This window comes from Paralichthys olivaceus, chromosome 19, assembly GCF_024713975.1.
Source record: "Paralichthys olivaceus isolate ysfri-2021 chromosome 19, ASM2471397v2, whole genome shotgun sequence".
NCBI classification, from domain to species: Eukaryota; Metazoa; Chordata; class Actinopteri; order Pleuronectiformes; family Paralichthyidae; genus Paralichthys; species Paralichthys olivaceus.
The window spans coordinates 17,252,419-17,273,291 of NC_091111.1; the positions used below are offsets into that span (position 1 = coordinate 17,252,419).

At 42.8% G+C, this 20,873-nt stretch overlaps 1 protein-coding gene across 2 annotated transcripts; it reads left to right on the forward strand.

Annotated features, from left to right (window-relative positions):
- The first annotated feature begins 4,858 nt into the window (after positions 1–4,858).
- tfap2b (transcription factor AP-2 beta) lies at positions 4,859–16,394 on the forward strand. Of its 2 annotated transcripts, none has more exons than XM_020097437.2 (7): positions 4,859–4,999; positions 7,021–7,482; positions 8,748–8,802; positions 9,795–10,014; positions 10,221–10,339; positions 11,288–11,429; positions 15,343–16,394. In XM_020097437.2, exons 1-7 carry the CDS (start codon positions 4,952–4,954, stop codon positions 15,632–15,634), a joined length of 1,338 nt encoding a protein of 445 aa, XP_019952996.1. In that variant the 5' UTR covers positions 4,859–4,951; the 3' UTR covers positions 15,635–16,394. The 2 variants fall into 2 exon arrangements, with proteins under 2 accessions (XP_019952996.1, XP_019952997.1); XM_020097438.2 differs by lacking the exon at positions 4,859–4,999 and adding an exon at positions 6,039–6,755.
- Positions 16,395–20,873: the final 4,479 nt, after the last annotated feature.

Below are 20,873 nucleotides of genomic sequence, written 5' to 3' on the forward strand. Positions count from 1 at the left end.
CGTGTGTGAAGATGTACAACACAGTGATGTGTATGAAGCCGAGCAGCTTTCTAAATTGGCTCTTTGATGGTTGCTGCATCTCACTGGAGGGTATGAGCAGCAACAAATGAGCACAAACACACACAGACACACACACAGACACACACACACACACTCAGAGAAAATAACTTAATCACACAGTTTTTTACCAGCTGCATGATAAACACGTAAAGATGCTGCTGCTGCTGCTGCTGCTGCTGACCCCGCATTAGAATAATAAGCAGCTTGATCAAAATGAGCTGGAAAATTAAATCGATACGTTGCCTCTGCCGGAGTTTCTGTAAATTGACAAACGTACGAGAATGAATCACAAGTTTGACATCAGCATGTGCATAATGTGACGGGGCGGCCGATGCATTATTCACACGCAGCTATTGATCGTATTACAATGCAACGCCCCTGTTATCACCACATTAGGCATCGGGGCAGAGTTTTATCCTCCACTATTCAATGTTTAATATTGTTTATTTGGGGATTTCATCCAAGGATATTTATGAATCGCGTCAACGCAGAGCAGATATGTGCATGTGGAAGTGAGCGTTTGCAGAACAGAGTAAAAACCCTCCAACGACGAGTGCTGCCATTTATACAGAAGTGAATTAAACAGTGTGGTGTCTCAGTGGGACTATAACTCCTGCCGACTGAGCCCCACAGTCACGAATACCAAACTCTGCCAACTTCTAAGCCCCATCTCTGCAGTCTCTCTGCTCTGAAGCTACATAACCCTCCTCCTCCATCCTCCTCCATCCTCTTCCTCCTCTGCTAAAACCTCTTCCTCCTCTGTCCTGATCCCGCTCTGTCCCAGGAACATTCAGAGCCTCTTTCTCCTCAAGCCTCCACAGTGACTGTCCCCGTCAGTCTCTGTCAACCCAACACACACACACACACACACACAAAGAGAGAGAGACACCCTGTTCTTCATTTAGAGACGATCCTTCTACTCTGCTTCCTTTTCTATGAACACACGCTGATGTGGAAGCTACAGTTTGTCCAATAATGTGACATTAAAGTACGACTGTAAGGTTTTATAGATGTCACATTATTTTCAGAACAATTATTCCGGAGAGGATGGATGTGGCGTCATTATTAAAATGTTATTTGTTCCATTTAACTACTGGAAGCAGGTGATTCTGCCACACCGGAGACACTGATAAATGTAAAACTGTCTGTTCCTACCTCTTCATGGTTTTTTGTTTCTGTGGAACTAAAGAAAGTCTTGAGCTTGCAGATGTTTGCAGAGACATTCTGATGTGTTGTAAAAAGAACAGGCGTTAATATTATTGGCTCTATTCTATTCTAGAAAGATACCGGATCATTCATTCTGAAATTGTTGTTTATGTTTGTAAAATGCCCATTTTAAATTAAAAACTTACAAATATATATTAATCTCTAAAGATTTGGGTCTTTAATATTGTTTGTATGATAATATTTGTTGACATTTTCCTTAATGGAGCCATTACTCATATTTAGAGGTTGAAGACACAGTTGTGATGCTGATTGTTAAAAGGCTGATCTCAGGTCTCCATGTTTGTGCCTCCTCACTCCTCCTTTCTGTGGTGCTCTAGCGTAACCTAGTGGTCTACAGCTGAACTGCAGCCTGATGATGATTATGTGGCTGCTTTTACACTGGATTAGGTTTGAAAATGATAAATATAGAGAAATAATACATGAAAAGAAAGAAAAATACTTGAGTTGTTGTTATACTTGTAAAATGAAGACATTATTGAAATGAATGCGTCATGCATTAAAGCCCAGGCCACATGAGTCAATCCAGAATGATGCTGATCGATTTTTGAATTCATAAAAAGGTTTAGAAATTCTAATAAATTCCACAATAAGACTTTCAACAAGCAAACGTAAACTTTACACAAATTTACATATTTATGTTCATTGATTATTGATGATTGAGATTCCATATATTCATGTTCTACACAGGGACACTGAGTTTGTCTTCATCCAGAGAATATTTCTTTGGTTGAGCTATATTGAGCTAGCCACATTAGAAAATATAAAAGGGCTTAGGAGTATTTACAGATTTGTAAGGTGCAGAGCGACCATGAAGGGTCAGATGGAGTCGAATGAAAACCGTCCCCGGCCGCCTCTCGACTGAAATATTAGGATTTAGCAAAAAATGAAGACAAACAATTTGTATGTGGCTGAAAACAAAAGACGGGGAGCAGATAGAGGGGCGTTACTGTGACATGTGTGTAATGTATGCTGATACATCGTATGTCAAAAGCCCTGCAGGACAACAACCACAACCATGCCTCCAGACTTCCAGACTGTCAGGACATCTGTCATCGCTGACAGTCATATGCCCTGCCATGTGTGTGTGTCCGTGTGTGTGTGTGTGTGTGAGAGAGAGAGAGAGAGGGATGGGTGCATCTTTGGCAGTGGGTCATTCCAGAGAACTTGAGAACAGCCGTCCCTCTTAAACATTCATGTCTGGTATTCTCAGTAGCAGCTTCTTTCTTTTTTCGTTTTTTGGCATCAAGCATCCAAATGAGCTTCACCATGTCGGAGGAAAAACATACGCAAAGGCACAACAGCGTATAAGTGGACGATATAAGAGGATATGGAACTTTACAAGAACTGACTCTGGACCTACAGAACATCGTTCCACATCAGAACTCTGTGGACTCTAATCAGGACGCTGTTCAACAACAACACCAGTCATTTAACTAAACGTGGGTTTCTAATGGTATTTCATCTTGATATATACATTTAGAGGTGAAAATGTCAAGTTCCAACTCAAGCCTTTATAAATAAATGTGTATTTCCTCCTTAAGTCATATTATAGGCAGCGACTAATGTGAGAATTCAAAAGCAGCATCAAGTAAATATGTCTAAAAAGCCATTTTCTCCATTTAAAAAAAACAACATTCTCATTAAAAAAGGAAACTACACATGATGACACTGTATTTGTAGTGGGGTTAGGATGCATGTGTGATGTTGTGACGCTAGGGGGAGCAGTTCACACACACTTGGACAAATCCTCACAGAAGAAGCAGTGAAGGGTTTGGTTGTGAAGAAATGTGGCCATCAACAAATACTGAATATACCTATTTCTTATGGATTTAGATCAAGGAGCTGTTGTTTAGAAGAGACATAAGAAAGGGAACGAGTCGTTAAAGCACAAGGTAAAAACATCTGGTCTGACTGGATGAGACAAAGTATAACAGACGATTGGTTTAATTCCTTTAACACAGACGTGCAGAAGTGTATAAATGTAAAACGTATTGGAGTCTGTCTTCGCTCTGCAGATCTGCTGCACGCAAGTAGTTTATTTTGAAGGGAAATCAAACTATTGTCCAGTTGTTGTTGCTGTTGTCGTCATGCATTTCTTGTGATGCACATAAAGCAGTGTCCTGCACTATTCTGTGTCTGGAAGTTACATGAATATCACTCATTACGAACCTTTAATGCAAAGATATCTGTGACTTTTGATAAATAAAATAAAGAACATTATTGCTGGGAACACGTGTTTAACTTAACCAGATGTCCAATATGTTAATAAAAGTTATCACATTAATATCGAGATAATACTGAAATACTAGTTCTCAGAACATTTGATGTTGTGTTGTTTGATGCAGCAGTGTTTACTTGCACATCACACATATGAAGCCCACTTATGACAACATGACACTGAAGTTCTATCAGAATTATACTTTCTATGTGTGTGTATTGCAGTACTTGTATATTTTTGGCTTGTGTCTGTGTGAGAGAATTAGCGTTGTGTATATGAATATATGAACCATTTGAAGTCAGGTCAGCGTGTGGGTAGAATGTAAAACAACAATGCTGCACTACTCTGTTAATTACAGGATGAAGCTATGAAGTTTTGTTTATATCGTTAATCCCAGCTTCATTCATCCTGCAAACACAAGTATCTTCATCAAGTATCTCGTCTACGTGTAGTAAATGCAAGCAAATGTACACGATGACAAGAAAAACCCTGAACAGAAAAGTATAAAAACTCAGATATGACCACATAGGAGCAACACAGGGTTCACTGAATTCTTTAAATGAGTTTTTAAATGATTCAAACTATGGAGATGCAACTGTAACGACACCAGATCTCAACTCAGATAAACACTATCTGGTCCAGAGTGAGACATGAGCTCTCCACCCCATCATCAAAACACAGACTGAGGGAACATCCTCCAGAATGTTTGTGTTCGTCCCTCCTGTAAACCTCAAGGACTTCTCTGGAGACTGATCAATGTTTTACCAGGACGCTTTCCATTGGTTGAATTCAATATATTTACAATATACAACAGGTTAAATCAGACTGTCGTGGATAAAACAATTAAGTCACGGAGTCTCCATTGGTGTCCCGTACACATTCCACCATCCAGAAAGAGACGGGTTAAACTATAACGTCTCAATTTCATATTGACTGTTGCTTTAATTTGTCACCCAAGTGTTTCACACACGTTCCCAATAGTTTCATTACTATAACTTTGTTCATCTTTCACAATTTGACACTTTATCAGCCACAAATTCAATCAGCTGCCACGTGGATTCTTCACAGTCACCATTTACCGAAGCTGCTTCATCTATGGACAGTGTTAAGTCTGACAGTTGGCTGAATTGTGCTTTTATTTTGGGAACCGCAGAGACTCCTGAGAAATAAAACATGTATTTCCTGCAATATTTTATTCTCTCTCTCTCTCTCTTTCTCTTTCTCTCTCTGTATTCCTGCTGCTGCTGTCAACCCGCCCCATCTTTATACAGTATGGTGCTGCAGCAGGCTCTAACAGGGGTTCCCCATTCACAAAGAGAGGGAGGGAGGGGGAGGGAAGGAGAGAGAGAAGGAGGGAGGGAGGGAGAGAGAGTGAGCGAGAGAGAGAGTTGAGTCGTCCCTTCCTCACTTGGCTGCATTCGGTTTACCGACACCGGAGAAGCGACCATGCTGTGGAAACTAGTTGAGAATGTCAAGTATGAAGATATTTATGAGGTAACGTGACCGTCCAGCTGCTTGTGTTCTTACACATTTATCACACACATGTTTGTTTTATCATGAATAATGGAGATTTGAGTGGAGTGAGGCTGCAGGCCTGTTAATTCTGACAGATGGAGGCTGTGGATAAGAACTTGAAGACATTGCATTACGTGAAAATTCGTACAGACATTTTTGATGTTGTTGCTGTTTTCATCTTATTCCTCAATGAGCTTCTGTTTTGTGTTTGTGGCTATGGAGTTTTCAGTGTTTGGATCATATGGTTAAATAATATGTATTTATTTTTGCATAAAGATCGTTTTGTATTTAATATTTTCTTGATATTTAATCTATTTAAAATATAACTTGTGTATTTTTTTTACTACATATTTGCTTGTAAAGAAACTTAACGTAGAATTCTAAAATATGTCTAAAAAAAATTAATTTTAAAAAATCCTCAAAAATAGAAAAAGAAATGCTGCAAAACATGCATTTTAATTTTATTGCATCTATTAATTGTTAAATTGTGTAAAATCATAATTAAAGCCCGGATCAGAGCAGGGTGATGTGTGACAAATATCTACATCGTTTGGCTTCCATCCCATAATAATATATCTTTTTATTTAAACGCGCGAGGGAATGGGGAGAAACACCGGGCCGCTCGCGCTGAGTGGTTCTCCATCACAAAGCAGTGGAAGAAAAGGTCTCTCCTCGCGAGGCCCCTCGTCTCGTGCGGCACATGGCTTTTCTCCCACGGCGCGAGCGAGGGAGGGGAGGCTGTGATGGTGTTAAACAAGTCATCCACGAGGGCACCGAGGGGCCGCGCGCGTGGTGCACAATATAAAGTTTAATCGCTTCTTTTGACTCGTGACACCGTTCACACGAGCCCCTCGCGCGTCCTGTGGTGCCTCACGTGGGTTTTTTTTTTTTTTGCGGTAACAAAAAAAGCAGCTGCAACACAAGAGACGCACTTTATTCTCGAGGAGCGAGTCACAGACTGAGAAATGTGTGTGTGAGTGAGTGGAGGAAGATAAATACGCATCTGTGCCTGTGCGTAAAAGTGGAGTTTTACTTTGGAAGATCAGAGGTTGAGTTTGAACCAAAACTTTGACCCTGGCCGTGTTTCCTCCACCCATTACGCTTCACAGCAGCCCAGCTGTTTCTATTGCCACCGACTTATATTGTTTTTTTATGATGTCAAAGCCGTTTGCTCAGAAATGGTTTGTGCCAAACTGTCTCCAAAGGCGAGTGTGTGCTTTTCTTGCGTCAGATTTCGCCCACAAAAGTCCCCAAAGCGGTAATTTTGGTGATGGGGGGGATTCCTCACGGCTCCTGACACCCTGTTCGCTCTCTCCTGCTTCACACACTCTTTCTATCTCCTGCTGTTCGCGCGTCGTCTCGGCTCTCCACGGAATTTAAACGTCACTCACGGTTGCGCGAGAAGCTTCACGCTCCATGTGTCGCCAGTCCCCTGCCTCGCGCACATTAATATTCCTGTAAGTCCCAGTCATGAATAACAATTACACCATATACCGGGGGTAGAGGCGGGAGCTCGGTGCTCACAGTCAGAGCGGCGGCAGCTCCGGGCGGAGGAAGGTTCAGTGAGGAGCTGTGGAGCATCAGGCCGAGCCTGCACACACACACACGCTGCTTTCCCCGGGAATGAGTTTGTCTGTCTCGGCCCAACACCGACTTCAGCCCGCTGCAGTTCTACCGTGAGCCCGCTTCACCACCAGAGGTTTTACAGATGTTAGTCCACTCCTACTCCACCGCGGTGAGTCCTCTGCCCCTCGCCGACCTTCTTTGGTGCAGACGGTGAATTCGTACATTTTGCTGTGAGGTTCTCGTTGTGAGGTTTTGAGTTTAGTTTTAACATTTTACCTGCAGGCTCGTGCTGTTGGTCCAGTGTCATCCGTGCAGCTCTGGCTCCAGCACCAGGGGCACCACTCCTAATAAATGCACGATGGTCCTGGGCCTCCATGTGCTCTTTCATTTCGTTAAAATCTCTTTTTTCTCTTCTGCTCTTCACCCTCTTCAAGGACCGGCATGACGGTGTCTCGAGCCACAGCTCGCGCCTGTCCCAGCTGGGCTCGGTGTCGCATGCGGGACCCTACTCCAGCGCGCCGCCGCTGTCTCATGCGCCCACGTCGGACTTCCAGCCTCCGTACTTCCCGCCGCCGTATCAGCCGCTCGCTCACTACCAGAGCCAGGACCCGTACTCCCACGTGAGCGACCCGTACTCCCTGAACTCCCTGCACCAGAGCCAGCAGGGCGCATGGGGCGCGAGGCAGCGGCAGGACGCCGCCGGGGACCGGATGGACAGCTCGGGTCTGCTGGCGCAGCCGCGGGCCTCGCTGCCTCAGCTGTCCGGGCTGGACCCACGGCGGGACTACGGGGGCGTGAGGCGACCGGACGTGCTGCTGCACTCTGCGCACCCGGGACTGGATTCCGGTATGGGGGACGGACTGCTGCACGGGCTGCACGGCATGGAGGATGTTCAGGTGAGTCAAAGGTCAACGGGGTTCAACGTACCATTTTTATTTTATTTTGATTATTTCACTTAAGTATTTATTTATTTTTTTGTGATTTTAAGGATATTGGAATTATACAATTCCAAGTCCACGTCCGATAACTGATTAAAAAGCCGCATTTCTATTACCATTAAAATAAATATAATTAAACTAAATATTATATCAGCAAATATCACGAGTTTGACCATTCCCATTGAAAGTTATGGAATTTTAAATGCATATAGGAAACTTCAGATTCTAAATCCAACATCCAAGCGTCTTTTCTCAGTCTGGATGCAGAACAGACTAGAAGAGAAATTAAAAAATACTAAGGTGATAAAGTGGACAGAGGTGCAGTGGACGGAGGACTCTGGTAATTGTTGACAGCTGTCTCCCTCATTGTCTCCGCATGTTTCCTGAGCCTCCAGAGCTGAGGTCAGTGAACTCGGAGCAGCTCCCTCAGGCCTGGACTCCCTCTGCAGCTGGAGCCTGAAACGCAAACGGCCCAAAGCCAAACCCATCGCAGACATGTTCGATGAGAAGATGCTGAGATGTGAAATGAGCTGCTGCTCAAATTCACCTGCATAGAAAAATATACATTTTATAGATTGAAGGAGAAAATACGCAGCGATATTACCAACTTTAGATTATTCCACTATTAGTATTATTATTATTATATTTCTGGTCAAACTATTATTGAATCTGAAGGCTGTCATTTTTTGTTGTATAGGTTTTTGTTGTGTTGCTGCAGATGTGGTGTCAGATGAGACTTTGTGAAATAGACTTGAGCTGTGTGGGATTTCATCTTCCCCTCGTCTCCCCCCTCAGGGCACAACCATCACGAATCGTCTGCCATTTAACCTCCAACGATACTTTCTCATCTCCCGCTCTCCGTGTTTGTGTCGTGCATTTATTAACCTCCTATAAATGTGTTTCAACAAATTAATCCTTGTCGGGGTTATTTCTTTTTTTGCTTTTCATATACACGAGTGTGGAGGAATGATGCGTCTGTTTAAAGAGGGAATTTATTTCGCAGGATGATGAATGAGGCTCTAGCACGATGAGCAGAGGATTATTACCGAGATTTGATTTCTGTGTGGATACAAACTTCATTCTGTCTGGTTTTGAAACGTGTATAAAATGTTATAAAATCCACTTTAAATATTAGCTTCACATGCTAGTTGCAATATTACACTGTGGATGACGTGGTGTGGAGCACTGTGCGTAATGATGCGGATTTATCTTGGTTCTGACAGACTATTGAAGACACCAATGGAACGAACATCCTGGATCAATCAGTAATTAAAAAAGGTAGCTACACACACACACACACACACACACACACACACACACACACACACACACACACACACACACACACACCACTCTGTGCACTGAGCAATGTCACCAACAGTTAAAACCAATTCAATAATAACATGGCAATAAAATGTTTTAGGAAAATTCTACATTATTTTAAAACTACAAACATTTTGGAAACATTTCTTGCTATAGATTTATATTTGGCTAACACGTGCTATAACATGATTTATCATAAGTATAATTCAGTTTATAGACATGGGAATCAAACCCTGACTTGGACTCAAACTGGACGTTTCTCTATGTTTTACTTTTTGACGGGTGGTGGGGGGGGGGGGGCCGACGCTGGGCTAACGATCCCGGTATATTGACTCGCAGGCAGTGAGTCGCTGACAGGCTGCAGCCCTGATGATGTGCGGTGATTTAGTTAGCGGGATGTGGAGTGACTGAGCTCCCCGCGGGGCATTTAAGCCGCTGATGTAATAAATGGCACCGCTCACGGAGATCTCGTGAGCTCGTTTAGAGCTAATCTGCGGTATTATCCCCCGTGGAGCCATCAGAACCCCCCTCCAACTGGCCCCTACGCACGCACGTACGCATGCATGCGTGCACGACTCTGGTCTCCTCTTCTTCTTCTTCCATTTTTTTTGTTTTATTTTGACGCCATTAGCACGAGCATTAATGCGCACGGGATGTTGGCGCATCCAGTGCCGCTGGTGGGAGTTAAACCGGCCGTGGAGAGAAGACGGGGAGGTGGTTAATGCGATTTGGGAGCGCGAGCCAATCAACAATCGATAATATTATAATGAGAATGTCGCGCGACATTAAATAACAGCAAATGCCCGGCACGTGGGCGCACCATTTGGCCGGGGACGCCCTCTGAGCGCGCGCACGCAGAGAAGAAATGATTAAATATTAAAATCCTTGTTCACCTTTGAGTAAATGTCTCATACACACTCATCATGTCTCCATCTGTCCTCCTCTAGTCCCCATGCCACTGAAAAACATGGGCTCCCTGATGCTGGGTAAGGACGGCCTGATCGGTGGAGTGACCGTCAACATTAACGAGGTGTTCTGCTCGGTACCGGGCCGCCTGTCGCTGCTCAGCTCCACCTCCAAGTACAAAGTGACCGTAGGGGAGGTGCAGAGGAGACTGTCCCCGCCCGAGTGCCTCAACGCCTCCCTGTTGGGGGGCGTGCTGAGAAGGTACGAGCCAAGGAAACTTTGTGTGAACCCTGAGACTCATTTACCTCCTTGTTCCTATTTCACACTTAAATCCTCTGGAGTCAAACTGGAGGCATGATTCAACTACTTCTTCAGAAAGCATCAAATTAAATGAAATGTTGGCTTTAATGTCTGTGATCTGATATCTGCACAATTGTCCATGATTTCGTTTCCTTTTGTCGCTGCAGAGCAAAGTCCAAAAACGGTGGGAAATGTCTGAGGGAAAAGCTTGAGAAGATTGGACTGAATTTACCTGCTGGAAGACGCAAAGCTGCCAACGTCACATTACTAACATCTCTTGTAGAAGGTGATTGGTTTTCAAATCAGAATCTGCAGAAATATTATTGTCATTATTTATGTCAACAAATTTAAATGAATGGCAAAAAAAACCACACGCACACACACACCTTCTTCCTCTAAACTACCTCAACCCTTGTGTGTCTGACCTCAAACAATTAAAACATTCAACACAAACCAGAGAAATAATATCTATATACAAATATAATGTATGAGAAACCTGGACTTTGACGTTTAGAATCAGAAACGTAATTCCAACGTTATCAAAAATTACGCAGATCCAGAATCAGGCCGTGCGTAATTTCACAAAGGTCATGACCTCACAGACTCCTCAGTGTCCCTGCGTTTGTAAAGAAAATGGCTGCAGGGCTGCGGTGCCAGAAATAAAAAAATAAATATTCAGTGTTGAGGAAGTGGAGAGATACGATCAAGTTTGATTAATTAACTTAAATAATTAATCGATGTGAAAAGTGGCAGTTAGACTCCTCCCCCCCCCCCCCCCCCCCCCCCCCCCCCCCCCTCCTTGTTGTTTTCACTGCTTTAATCTATTTTGCACATGGGGCTTATTTTTTTATGTAATTTCCAATTTGAATATTACATGAAACATATTTTCTTTACGTTTACATTTCTTTTTTAATTAAACCTCAGGATTTGTTCAGAAAAGTCTTATCGTGGTTTGTTTACAGGCTGATTCTTTACATGCCAACATTGGAAGGATGCGAGTTCCTTCTCTATTTAAATAATCACAAGAACCAAGAAAGCACCTCATGCAGTTAATTCTCAAAAAAAATAAAGCTGAACTTTTTTCGATTGTTTTTGCGTAAAAAGACAAAGTTCAAGGTAATAATATCCTGGAAATATGCGATTATCACTATAAAGTATTTCCAAGCAGAAACACTGTGATACCTGTGCTGTTTGTCTGCGTTATATTTACACTGACTGTGTGTGACCCCTCCAGGTGAGGCGGTGCACCTGGCCCGGGATTTCGGTTACATCTGCGAGACGGAGTTTCCCACCAAAGCCGTGAGCGAGTACCTCAACCGGCAGCACGCGGACCCCAACGAGCTGCACACGCGGAAAAACATGCTGCTGGCGACAAAGTGAGTTTGATGGACCGTTTGATTAGATCCTGTTCCCTCACGGTGTTTATGGGCTGTGTTCTGTCATGGTATATAATATAATAATATATACACTCACTCACTCACACACACACAGACACACACTCACACACATCCTCTGGGAGGTTCACTGGGAGATCAAAAGAATTAAATGGATTATATTGTAAAAAAAAATGTAAACAAACTATTTAGATATTTGGATTCCTTCAAACAGAGCGAAGAATACTGAGAAAATAAAGAGCACAGAGGTCGAGGCCTTCGATCGGAACATACACACACAGCAACAACACAAATTAAGTAAAATGTCCTTAAAGAAAAGTCCAAGAAGTTTATAAATATTTCCAATATTGCATATTTGCTTTATGCAGCAGATGTTCCCATATTTTACTGTCCCAAAATAGACATTAATCCAGTTTCCCAGCATTTGGAAATATTTTTGTGTGAGGGCGTCCATCTGCTCTGAATGGGAATATTTCTGCTGAGTGAAATTAAAGTCTCTCTACGGCTCCTCTTTGAGACCCCTGAGGGTGTGAGCCTCCTGCTTTCACTCGGTGCTTCATGCTGAGCATCACACACAGCAAACAAGGTGGTGACACTCTGTTGATGAGAGATGGATAACAGATCTAACCTGTGATGAAACGGCTGATTGAGAAAAAAAAACACCTTGAAAAAATTTGGGGGCGGTTAAATTCCTGCGATTAGGAGATGAGCGGAAATCCACATTAAAGTTCAGAATCGTATAAAACAAAAAGTGATATGAACTCATCAGGGTGCGAGGACACTGCACTTTTCATGCAGCTACTAAAAGTAATTCCTTACACAGGATAACCTTTGCTTTATTCGGAGCTGGACACTTTAACGTGGCCTGTGCGGCTCAGACGTTATAAAATACAAGCTCAGAGGTTAGAAGTGTATGTTTGAACTCTGCTTCTGGTCTAAGGATCGATCCATTTAACCCGTTCTCCTCGTGAAGTTACTTATATATATATTAATCTATTTTTTATGGGCGTTAAACTCTGGACATGGAATGTTTCTTTAAAGAAACCAGGGCAGCGGTGGTGAGGTGCAACAATCCTAAGATTTGTCAATTTTTGCAATCTGGTGATTATTGAGTCGTCCTAATCTTCGTCCATTTGTCGCCCTGAGTGAGTTTTAGGTGGTTTAGAGCTCGACTCACCTCTAACAAAGATCCCTCTAGGACGCTTGTATTTTTAGCTTGCATAAATAGTGCTGTCTGCTGGCCTGCACTGCATAAACCATCTGCCTGTCTGTGTGTGTGTGTGTGTGTGTGTGTGTGTGGTTCAGTATGTAGGGTGTGTTCGGTGGTGGTGATGTTTGATGCTCAGATTCAAACCTGTTCCAATACTGGGTGTCGGTGCTGCCTGTTAGAAATTCATTATTTAGCAGTGAAGTGTTTCAAGTCGCCAGAAAACAACAGCGAGAGCCCGGAGTGTCGCCCGGGGTGGAGGCTTCTCCTCTCTACTCCCCTAACCCCAGCTGGGCTCGGCCTGCACAGCCTGTCACTCATTTTCTAGAGCTTTGCCCTTAGGCCTAGCAATGCCTGTGTGTGTGTGTGAGGGAGAGAGAGAGAGAGAGAGAGATGGGTCTGTTGAATATAAAACGTGGGCCTAAAATCAGATGATGAGATTTAACAAGGAGAAAAAGGTGAAGAGGTGATTTTCTTTTACTGATGCACTCACATGTAGTGAAGAATGACAATGCGTTTGATGACCTGTTCTCCAAAATGAAAGGTTAACAATTAAAGCTTCACGCTTTATGTGGAGGCCTCAAACTGTCCAGCTTTTTTTTAACCTTGGCATTAGTGTTTTGTGCAATGGTGAAAATCTGCCCTGAGCATTTTGGTATTCAAAGGAGCATTTCTTCTTTATTTCTGGAGAATATTTCTGATGCATAAACAACGTAATCTCATGTGGAAGCATTTAGGGTTACGGAGAAACTGCAGCCACAGAGAGACATGCTTCAGACTGAAGAGTCCATAACTCCGAGGCCCAACAGTCCCTTTATGAAACCACATTTAAATTCAAAAGATTTTTATGTGGATCTGCATCAAATTGCACCGCTCGTAGATTTAATTCCCCTAAACATCACGATCCGTTAATTATTCTGAGAAATCAAGAAAAATGTTGAAAGAAAAAAAAACGCATTTGGCATTGTTAAGTTAAAAAGATTCAGATCTGCCATGGCTTCTTTCTGGGGTCATGCCCCACCCCTCCAGAAAATTACATGGAAATCGGTTGAGTAGTTTTTGTGTAATCGTGCTAACAAACAAACAAACAAACAAACAAAAACACAACCTCCTGAACGCCAGAGGTTAAAGTGCAGCAGCTTTAACGTTCAATAAAGAAGCATCACACGCTGCATGGACACTTGTCTCAGTTTCTCATAATCCAGTTTCAGCTGGAGAATGAAATCCTGGACTCTCATGGGGCTCTGTCCACGTATCTCTGTGCACTACAGCAGCTGGTTGCATCAGATTCTGTGATTATTATAGAGAGATGGAGGCTGAGGGAACAAAAACAAACTGCTGCACAACATCACAAAGAAGACGATGTGGGAAAAGTCACCTAAAGGGACGTAAGGGAAAGTATCAGGGGGGATTTTTATTTTATTTCATGCAAGTCCACCTGGGGAAATAAGATTTTTGTTTGCGTTTAGATTTTACGTATGTGACATAAGCCTTTCGAATAAGAAAGCTAAATAAGTGCAGGGGGATGGGATGAAATATAGATTGGCCCTTTTAGACACATATAGCATGTACACAGAAATCTTAGCTATTTCTTTTCATTTAGTATTTATAAATGTAGTTGAATAAAGATCCCTTCACTAAAAATAATCTGTATTTTTATTCAGATCTGCAGCAAATGCCCCAGCTTTATGGTTATATTCTATATTATTCCACATTCTCCTTTATTTGCATTATTTAGTGAGAAATTTACAAAAATGTCGAAAAATCTCACAATCTTTCTTTAAAAAAGTAATTTTTATTAATATACTGAATTAATCAAATCTGCCACCCTTCCACCAAAATTCAACAGGATCAGTTCAGCAGTTTCTGTGTATTAACACAGAACTGATTCAATAAACTTCGGCTGAAAGTTCTCAGTGAATATGTGGGTGGGGTCATTCTGCCTTTTCTTCTTTTCTCTGATTTGACTCCGTGGTATCCACGTTACTGCTGCATTATCATGTCTACATGTGCTGAGCTGCATTCAGGAAGTGTGATGTTATTTGGGAGGCAATTGGTGTGTTACACCATATTATTCTTTATCATAAAATATTGCTCTGTGTCATCACTGACACTGCAATTGTTTTTGAATCTGCTCGGCTAATTTGTTTTTCTGGGGAAAATAAGAAAAAAATAAGATCAAACTAAAATGCATCTTGTGCTTCCACAATGTGAGATTATAACCTGAAGTTTCAGGATAACACAGTCCAACGCTAAAAACAACAACTTTCAAATTGTGTGTGTCCTTAGATTATCAACTAATAAATCAGATATTTAGATTAAATCTCCTGCAGTGCTGCAATAGTAAATCCCTCGGCTGGATTAACCGTGTTAACCTGAAATGTGTTATTTGATATAATCCTGCAAATTCCTACAAAAAACATGAAACTCAAATTAATAAACTGAAGTCAGATTGTGTGCAGGTAACGTTTGGGGCCGTTCTAGTAGAATCCTTGCTTTTGGGTGAGATTTTAATATGATGTTGTCTACATCTGGTTCCCAGTAATAACACTCACACGCAGGATAAAGCTCATTATAATTAAAGGCCACTGACTGAATGGTGGCAGTTATCAGCAGCAGTATCTTCTCAAAGCCATTCTGAGGGAAATCCTTGGGTCTGACATCCTGTTGTGTCTTCTCCCCCTGCAGACAGCTGTGTAAGGAGTTCACAGACCTGCTGGCCCAGGACAGGACTCCCCTGGGCAACTCCAGGCCCACACCCATCCTGGAGCCCGGCATCCAGAGCTGCCTCTCCCACTTCTCCTTCATCACGCACGGCTTTGGCTCGCCCGCCATCTGTGCCGCGCTCACCACCCTCCAGAACTACCTCAGCGAGGCTCTCAAAGGACTCGACAAGATGTTTCTCAACAACCCTTCCAACAACCGGCACGGGGACGGCGGCAACAAGGCCGGCGACAAAGAGGAGAAGCAGCGGAAATGAAGCAGGGGAAGAAGGGGAGCAATGATGGAGAGCCGAGCGGGAGGCGGCCACACACACTGTGGCGTTTCACCGTTACTTCTAGCTTTACACCACTGCGACTGACCTGCCACACACAGGGACTGAGGAGGAGGAGGAGGAGGAAGAGGAAGGCTAGGTAGAGAGAAAAAGGCAGAGGAAGACACCCGTGGGCCAGTGTCAGAGAGCACAGAGGAATTTTTCATCTGTGTTACGTTCTTTTCATTCCCCTGAGGACATGGTGGTTACTGTGTTACATCCATTTTGCTCCCCCTGCCTGCATCCTGTGAGACTGAGATGCTGTGAGCAGCCAACAAACAACATTGTGCACGTGTGCCTGAATGTGTGTGCGTTTGTGAGTGTGTGCGTGCGTGTTTGTGTTTGTCCTCACACACAAAAAGCATTGTGGGAGAATCGGGTGATGAGCATCCTATCTGTGAAACAGATTTGTCTGGTTATTTAACACGAGCACGCGGAGGGAGGGTGTTAATTTATGTGTGTAAATATTTATTTATATTAATTTAAAATGAACGGTTGTGTAAATAGGTTCACCAGCTATTTTGGAGTAGGCCTATTTATCTGTGATTCGACCTTTGTGAGCCGGCGGCAGGGCAGGGCTCATCCAGTGTTTTTCTGTTCTTATAGAGCTGTTGTCATGGTGCTGATGATGGGTAGACATGCTTCTAATTGTCCAGTGATTTCATTTCTATCACACTGATAATAAACCATGTGTTTTATTACGTGAGGTGTGCGGCCTGCGCCTTTTCTCCAGGGAACTTCTCCACTAGAGTCTGGCTTCACGTTTGGGGGTCAACTCACATTCAGGTTCATATCTGCAAAATGTTAAATTATAATTCTTATTTCAGAAAATATTAATGAATATCTGTAAGTGAAAAAGTTTCTGAATGATTTACACTGACACCACTATTCCAATTATTGTGTTTACAAAGAGTTACTAAGAGAATATTCCATATTCCCGTTTACATGAGTTTATAGTATTATATATAAGTATTACTCATTTAATATCCAATGCTATAGTTTTTACTATTTAGTTTCCTTTCTAATGTCCAAAAGTGTTATAGTGTGATTAGGTTATTTCTATGAGACTAAATGTGGAATATTCTTCTACGTAATTCAATTATTGCAAGTATGACCTCATTCAGGTAAAGATAATCAGAATTTGCAGTTTACATACGTGTCTTCTTCAGACCATTAACTTAATCTGGATATTATTGGTGTCCATGTAAACGAAGCCAGCGACATTTATGGGCCAACGACAACATTGAAATAAACTACAATGCTCTAATTTTAACTAATGTTAATTATTCACTGAAGCTGACGGTGAATTTCTGATCATTGAGGACATGAAACAAAACAATATTTCTGTCACTCAGCTCAACAACTGTTTTTGCTTCGGAGACAAAATAGGGACAAATATTCCCACAGGGAAGATAAAACATATGTTTATGTGTAAGCTGTTAAAAATGGTGACATTCAGAGGCTCAATCTTTGCTTTGAATGTGGAAAAAAAAAAAGAAGGTCAAACTAGGCACCAGAAATTAAAGACCAGGTTTAGAGTCACAGAGAAAAACATAAAAAACCTAATTATTCCAACTTTCATTCCCACCAGGCCTTTATTTTGAATAATGATCATTACCTATCGTCTATTTCATTAAACGATCCATGTTACAGGTGGACATTTTCAATTATAACTGTAGTTATGTGGACAGAAAGTGCAGATTGGACCTTTAAATCGACAAATATTGGCGGCATATAGATGCTTGGAAAGTGTTAAATGTGAATATCACGGATAATACAATCCCAAATCATCATTATCGTTACTATTACTATACAATGTAGGGAATAGCCCTGCTAAGGTTTAAAGTGCCAATATAGTCTGTATGGCCCATATAGTGCAAGAGACCCTGAAATGAACACGCACGCACACACGCACGCACACACACACACACACACACACACACACTATGATGGATACCGTTTTATTCCACAGAGATAATTGGCTGCATTTTTTGCAGCTAGCGAGGACCCTCGCTTTCAGTCTTCTCTTTCTCTCTCTCTCTCTCACACACACACACACACACACACACACACACACACACACAGGGAGAGAACACACTCTCTCTCCCTCTCGCACGCGCGCAGGGGGAATAGAATCGTGCCTCGCGGGCGCGCTTCTGCGGTGGGGATCTACCGCCGGTGCGTTAATGACGGGAGAGCGCAGGACGCACAGAGGAAAAAGTGGAGAGAGAGAGAGAGAGAGAGAGAGAGAGAGAAAGCTAATGAGAGAGAGAGATAGACGGAGAGAGAGAAAACAACCAGGCCACAGAGGGAGAGAGAGAGAGAGACCGAGAGAGAGGGAGGGAGGGAGAGAGAGAGTCCCGCGGGCTCCGTTGACCCGTGGAGCGGAACAACGCGTGACGCAGGTGCAGAGTTCAGCAGCCGCATGTCCGCGAGCGATGCTCCCGCAACAAAAGAGAGAGAATCTGCGGAGCATCAGTGGAAACAACCAGGACAGGTTGAAACAAACAGGGCGAAGAAAACAACCTGGAACACCAGCACGACCCTGATCCAGTCATGACACCAGTCCACATTATAACCTCATCTCAAACAGGGAACTATGATGAAATCTAATTTAATGTCATGTTGTGTATTCATCACACTGACTGTGTCGACAGCGGATTTCTGCTTTATGGGGGGGGGACTAAATATTTACCAAAGATATATTTCTTTATGAGTTGCAAACAAAATGTAGGTCAATTGAGATGCAGTGAAAATTAAGAATCTATTAAACAAACCTTTGCAGGAACTCGTGTGCTGGATGATAACGGACTTTGTTTCAATCAAGGGTTTTTTTTTTTACAGCTAATTAAGTAATTTGCAGCATCACATCATGTGAGCTGCAGGTATTTCTTTTCTTACGCTGAGAATCCAGAGGAGGAACATCAGTGGTTGGTGCAGCTTCTTATCATTGCCAACAAAGGTTGTTTTTTTCCTCTCGTTCTCCCTCAGTTCTCTGTATCAAGCCTCAGGCCTCTTGAAAATGCTTCAGTCGAGGTTGTGTCTGCACAAAAAAAACTACCTGCTGTCTTCCAAGTTCATTCAAATCTCGTTTTGGGAGAATTTCACTTCAGCATCTTGGATATTGCAAACATTACAGATTTAATATTCTATAAGGAGGCTAGGATATTTAGCATAAAGCGTAGTTGTTGTGTTCTTTCCATTATTAATAAAAGAAAAGAGAGAGCTCAAATCCACCAAGGCCCAACCGTGCTTTGAAATTCAATCAAGCTGCAGCAAATTTCACACATTTATAAATACCAGTCGCGTTAATAACCATGATTTTTATAAAATCAAGATCCATGAATTATTCCCAGAGAAACTGATGGAAATGTTCCAAAAAAGAATTTGCTCACAATATTAAAGAAAGTGGGAAAAAACCTGGATCCGCCCTTTGATTTTCTTAGAAATCTGTTTGGTAATTTTTTGATCAAAATCATAATCTCCTTTGCTAAAGTCACGATGAGGAAACTTTCACCCTGGGGCACGGACACAAACAAATCAATGCAAGCGACAGGAGCATCCATCTACCTCCACTGAAACCCTGCAAACTCTCAAATGAACTAATAGAACTACAGAGTTAAAATGAAAATATAAGATTCAAGGCCGCAGGAGTCACAGCAATTATCCAGCTCCCCCTCTGTGTATTCTGCTGACAACACATCATCCAAAGTCCTGTGAAGTTTCTGACGTGGAGATATTTTCCAACATCTCCGGCTATGACCGATGACAAAATATCAGAATCAATGCTGTGACATGTTCCAGAGGAGAATCCAGCAGAGAGAATCCAGAAGTCTGGGGCAGGGCGAGTGGAAAAGGTCTGAGTGGGTCAGGCACACTGAGCCATGGAGGAATTTCAACCTCAGGATTAACACAGGTGGGAATTGCACCGTGACATTATGCAACATCCACTCTTTTTGGTTAATTCTGCATGGCTTTGAAATCACCTATTAAAGTTTATTTTGAAGGTCTGATGAGGCTTAAAACATCACTTCCTGTGCACGAAGGGAAAAATCCATCAGCTGCAAAGTGTTTAAAACATCAAATAAGCGTTCGGCAGCTGGATATGATATGAATCACTGGTCTTTGATGAATTGTTCTTTATGGGAAGCAAATTTTACTTTTATGAAAATGTCACAGGTTGTTACTTTATGAGAGGGCCGGTGGGGAGGTAATCCGGTTACCAGCGTGGACTGAGCTTATGGGAGAGATGAGAGCGTTTGATAGATGCAAAGTACGAGAGCAGGATCCCGACGGTCTCTTCTGTGCGCCGTCTGTCCGTCACTCTGGCAGGAAGTGAGGGAGCAGACCCCCATCAGCAAAGCCCCTCAGCATTCTGTCACGCAATGGGCTGTAAAAATGCTTATCCAACACACACACACACACACACACAGGTTATGCAGAACGCAGACAGCCGATTGCTGGTCGGGAGTAATTCCTGCTCGGGGCACTGTGCTCCAGGCAAGGCAGGCGCGTGCTGGATATTTCATTATTCATTAATTTACTGTTTAACAAATCCTGTCATTACTGAGCCCGAGCCAAGTTCACACACACACACACACACTCAGACACACACACACACACACAAAAGACACACACTCGAAGCAGTGGGTGTCAGAGTGGGTGTCAGGCATGGCAAATCGGCCTGTTTGATCCCGGCCTTCTCAACAAACGGGGAGAGAGCCATGAATAATAAGAAACGCGGAGCCTCGCCGGAACGAGGGAGCGTGACACTGTCTCACAAAAAGCCCTTTAGCATGGAGCAAAGCTCCGCCGGGGCCTCACCGAGGGCCCAGGGTTCATTATATGAAAAGACAAAACAAACAGTTGGCACAACCGTGATCGATATGAAAAGGCAAAGCTCTCGTGCACACAAAAGGCGAAAGTAAATCAGTCATGTTCGACAAAAGGCAGCGTAGAGTTTCCTTTCTGCACATGGAGGAGTGTAGTGTGGCTGCTGTCTAACATTTCCACTAGTCCACTAATGGGATTAAAGCTGCAAATATGTTTTTGGCTCATGCACTCCTGGTTTTTAGCTCAAATCCCCACAAAAACAAAGGGGTATTTACTTGAGTTTCCCATGAAACAGTTGCATATATCCACAGTGATGAACTCAGACACGACAATAATGACTTTTACTTTCCCT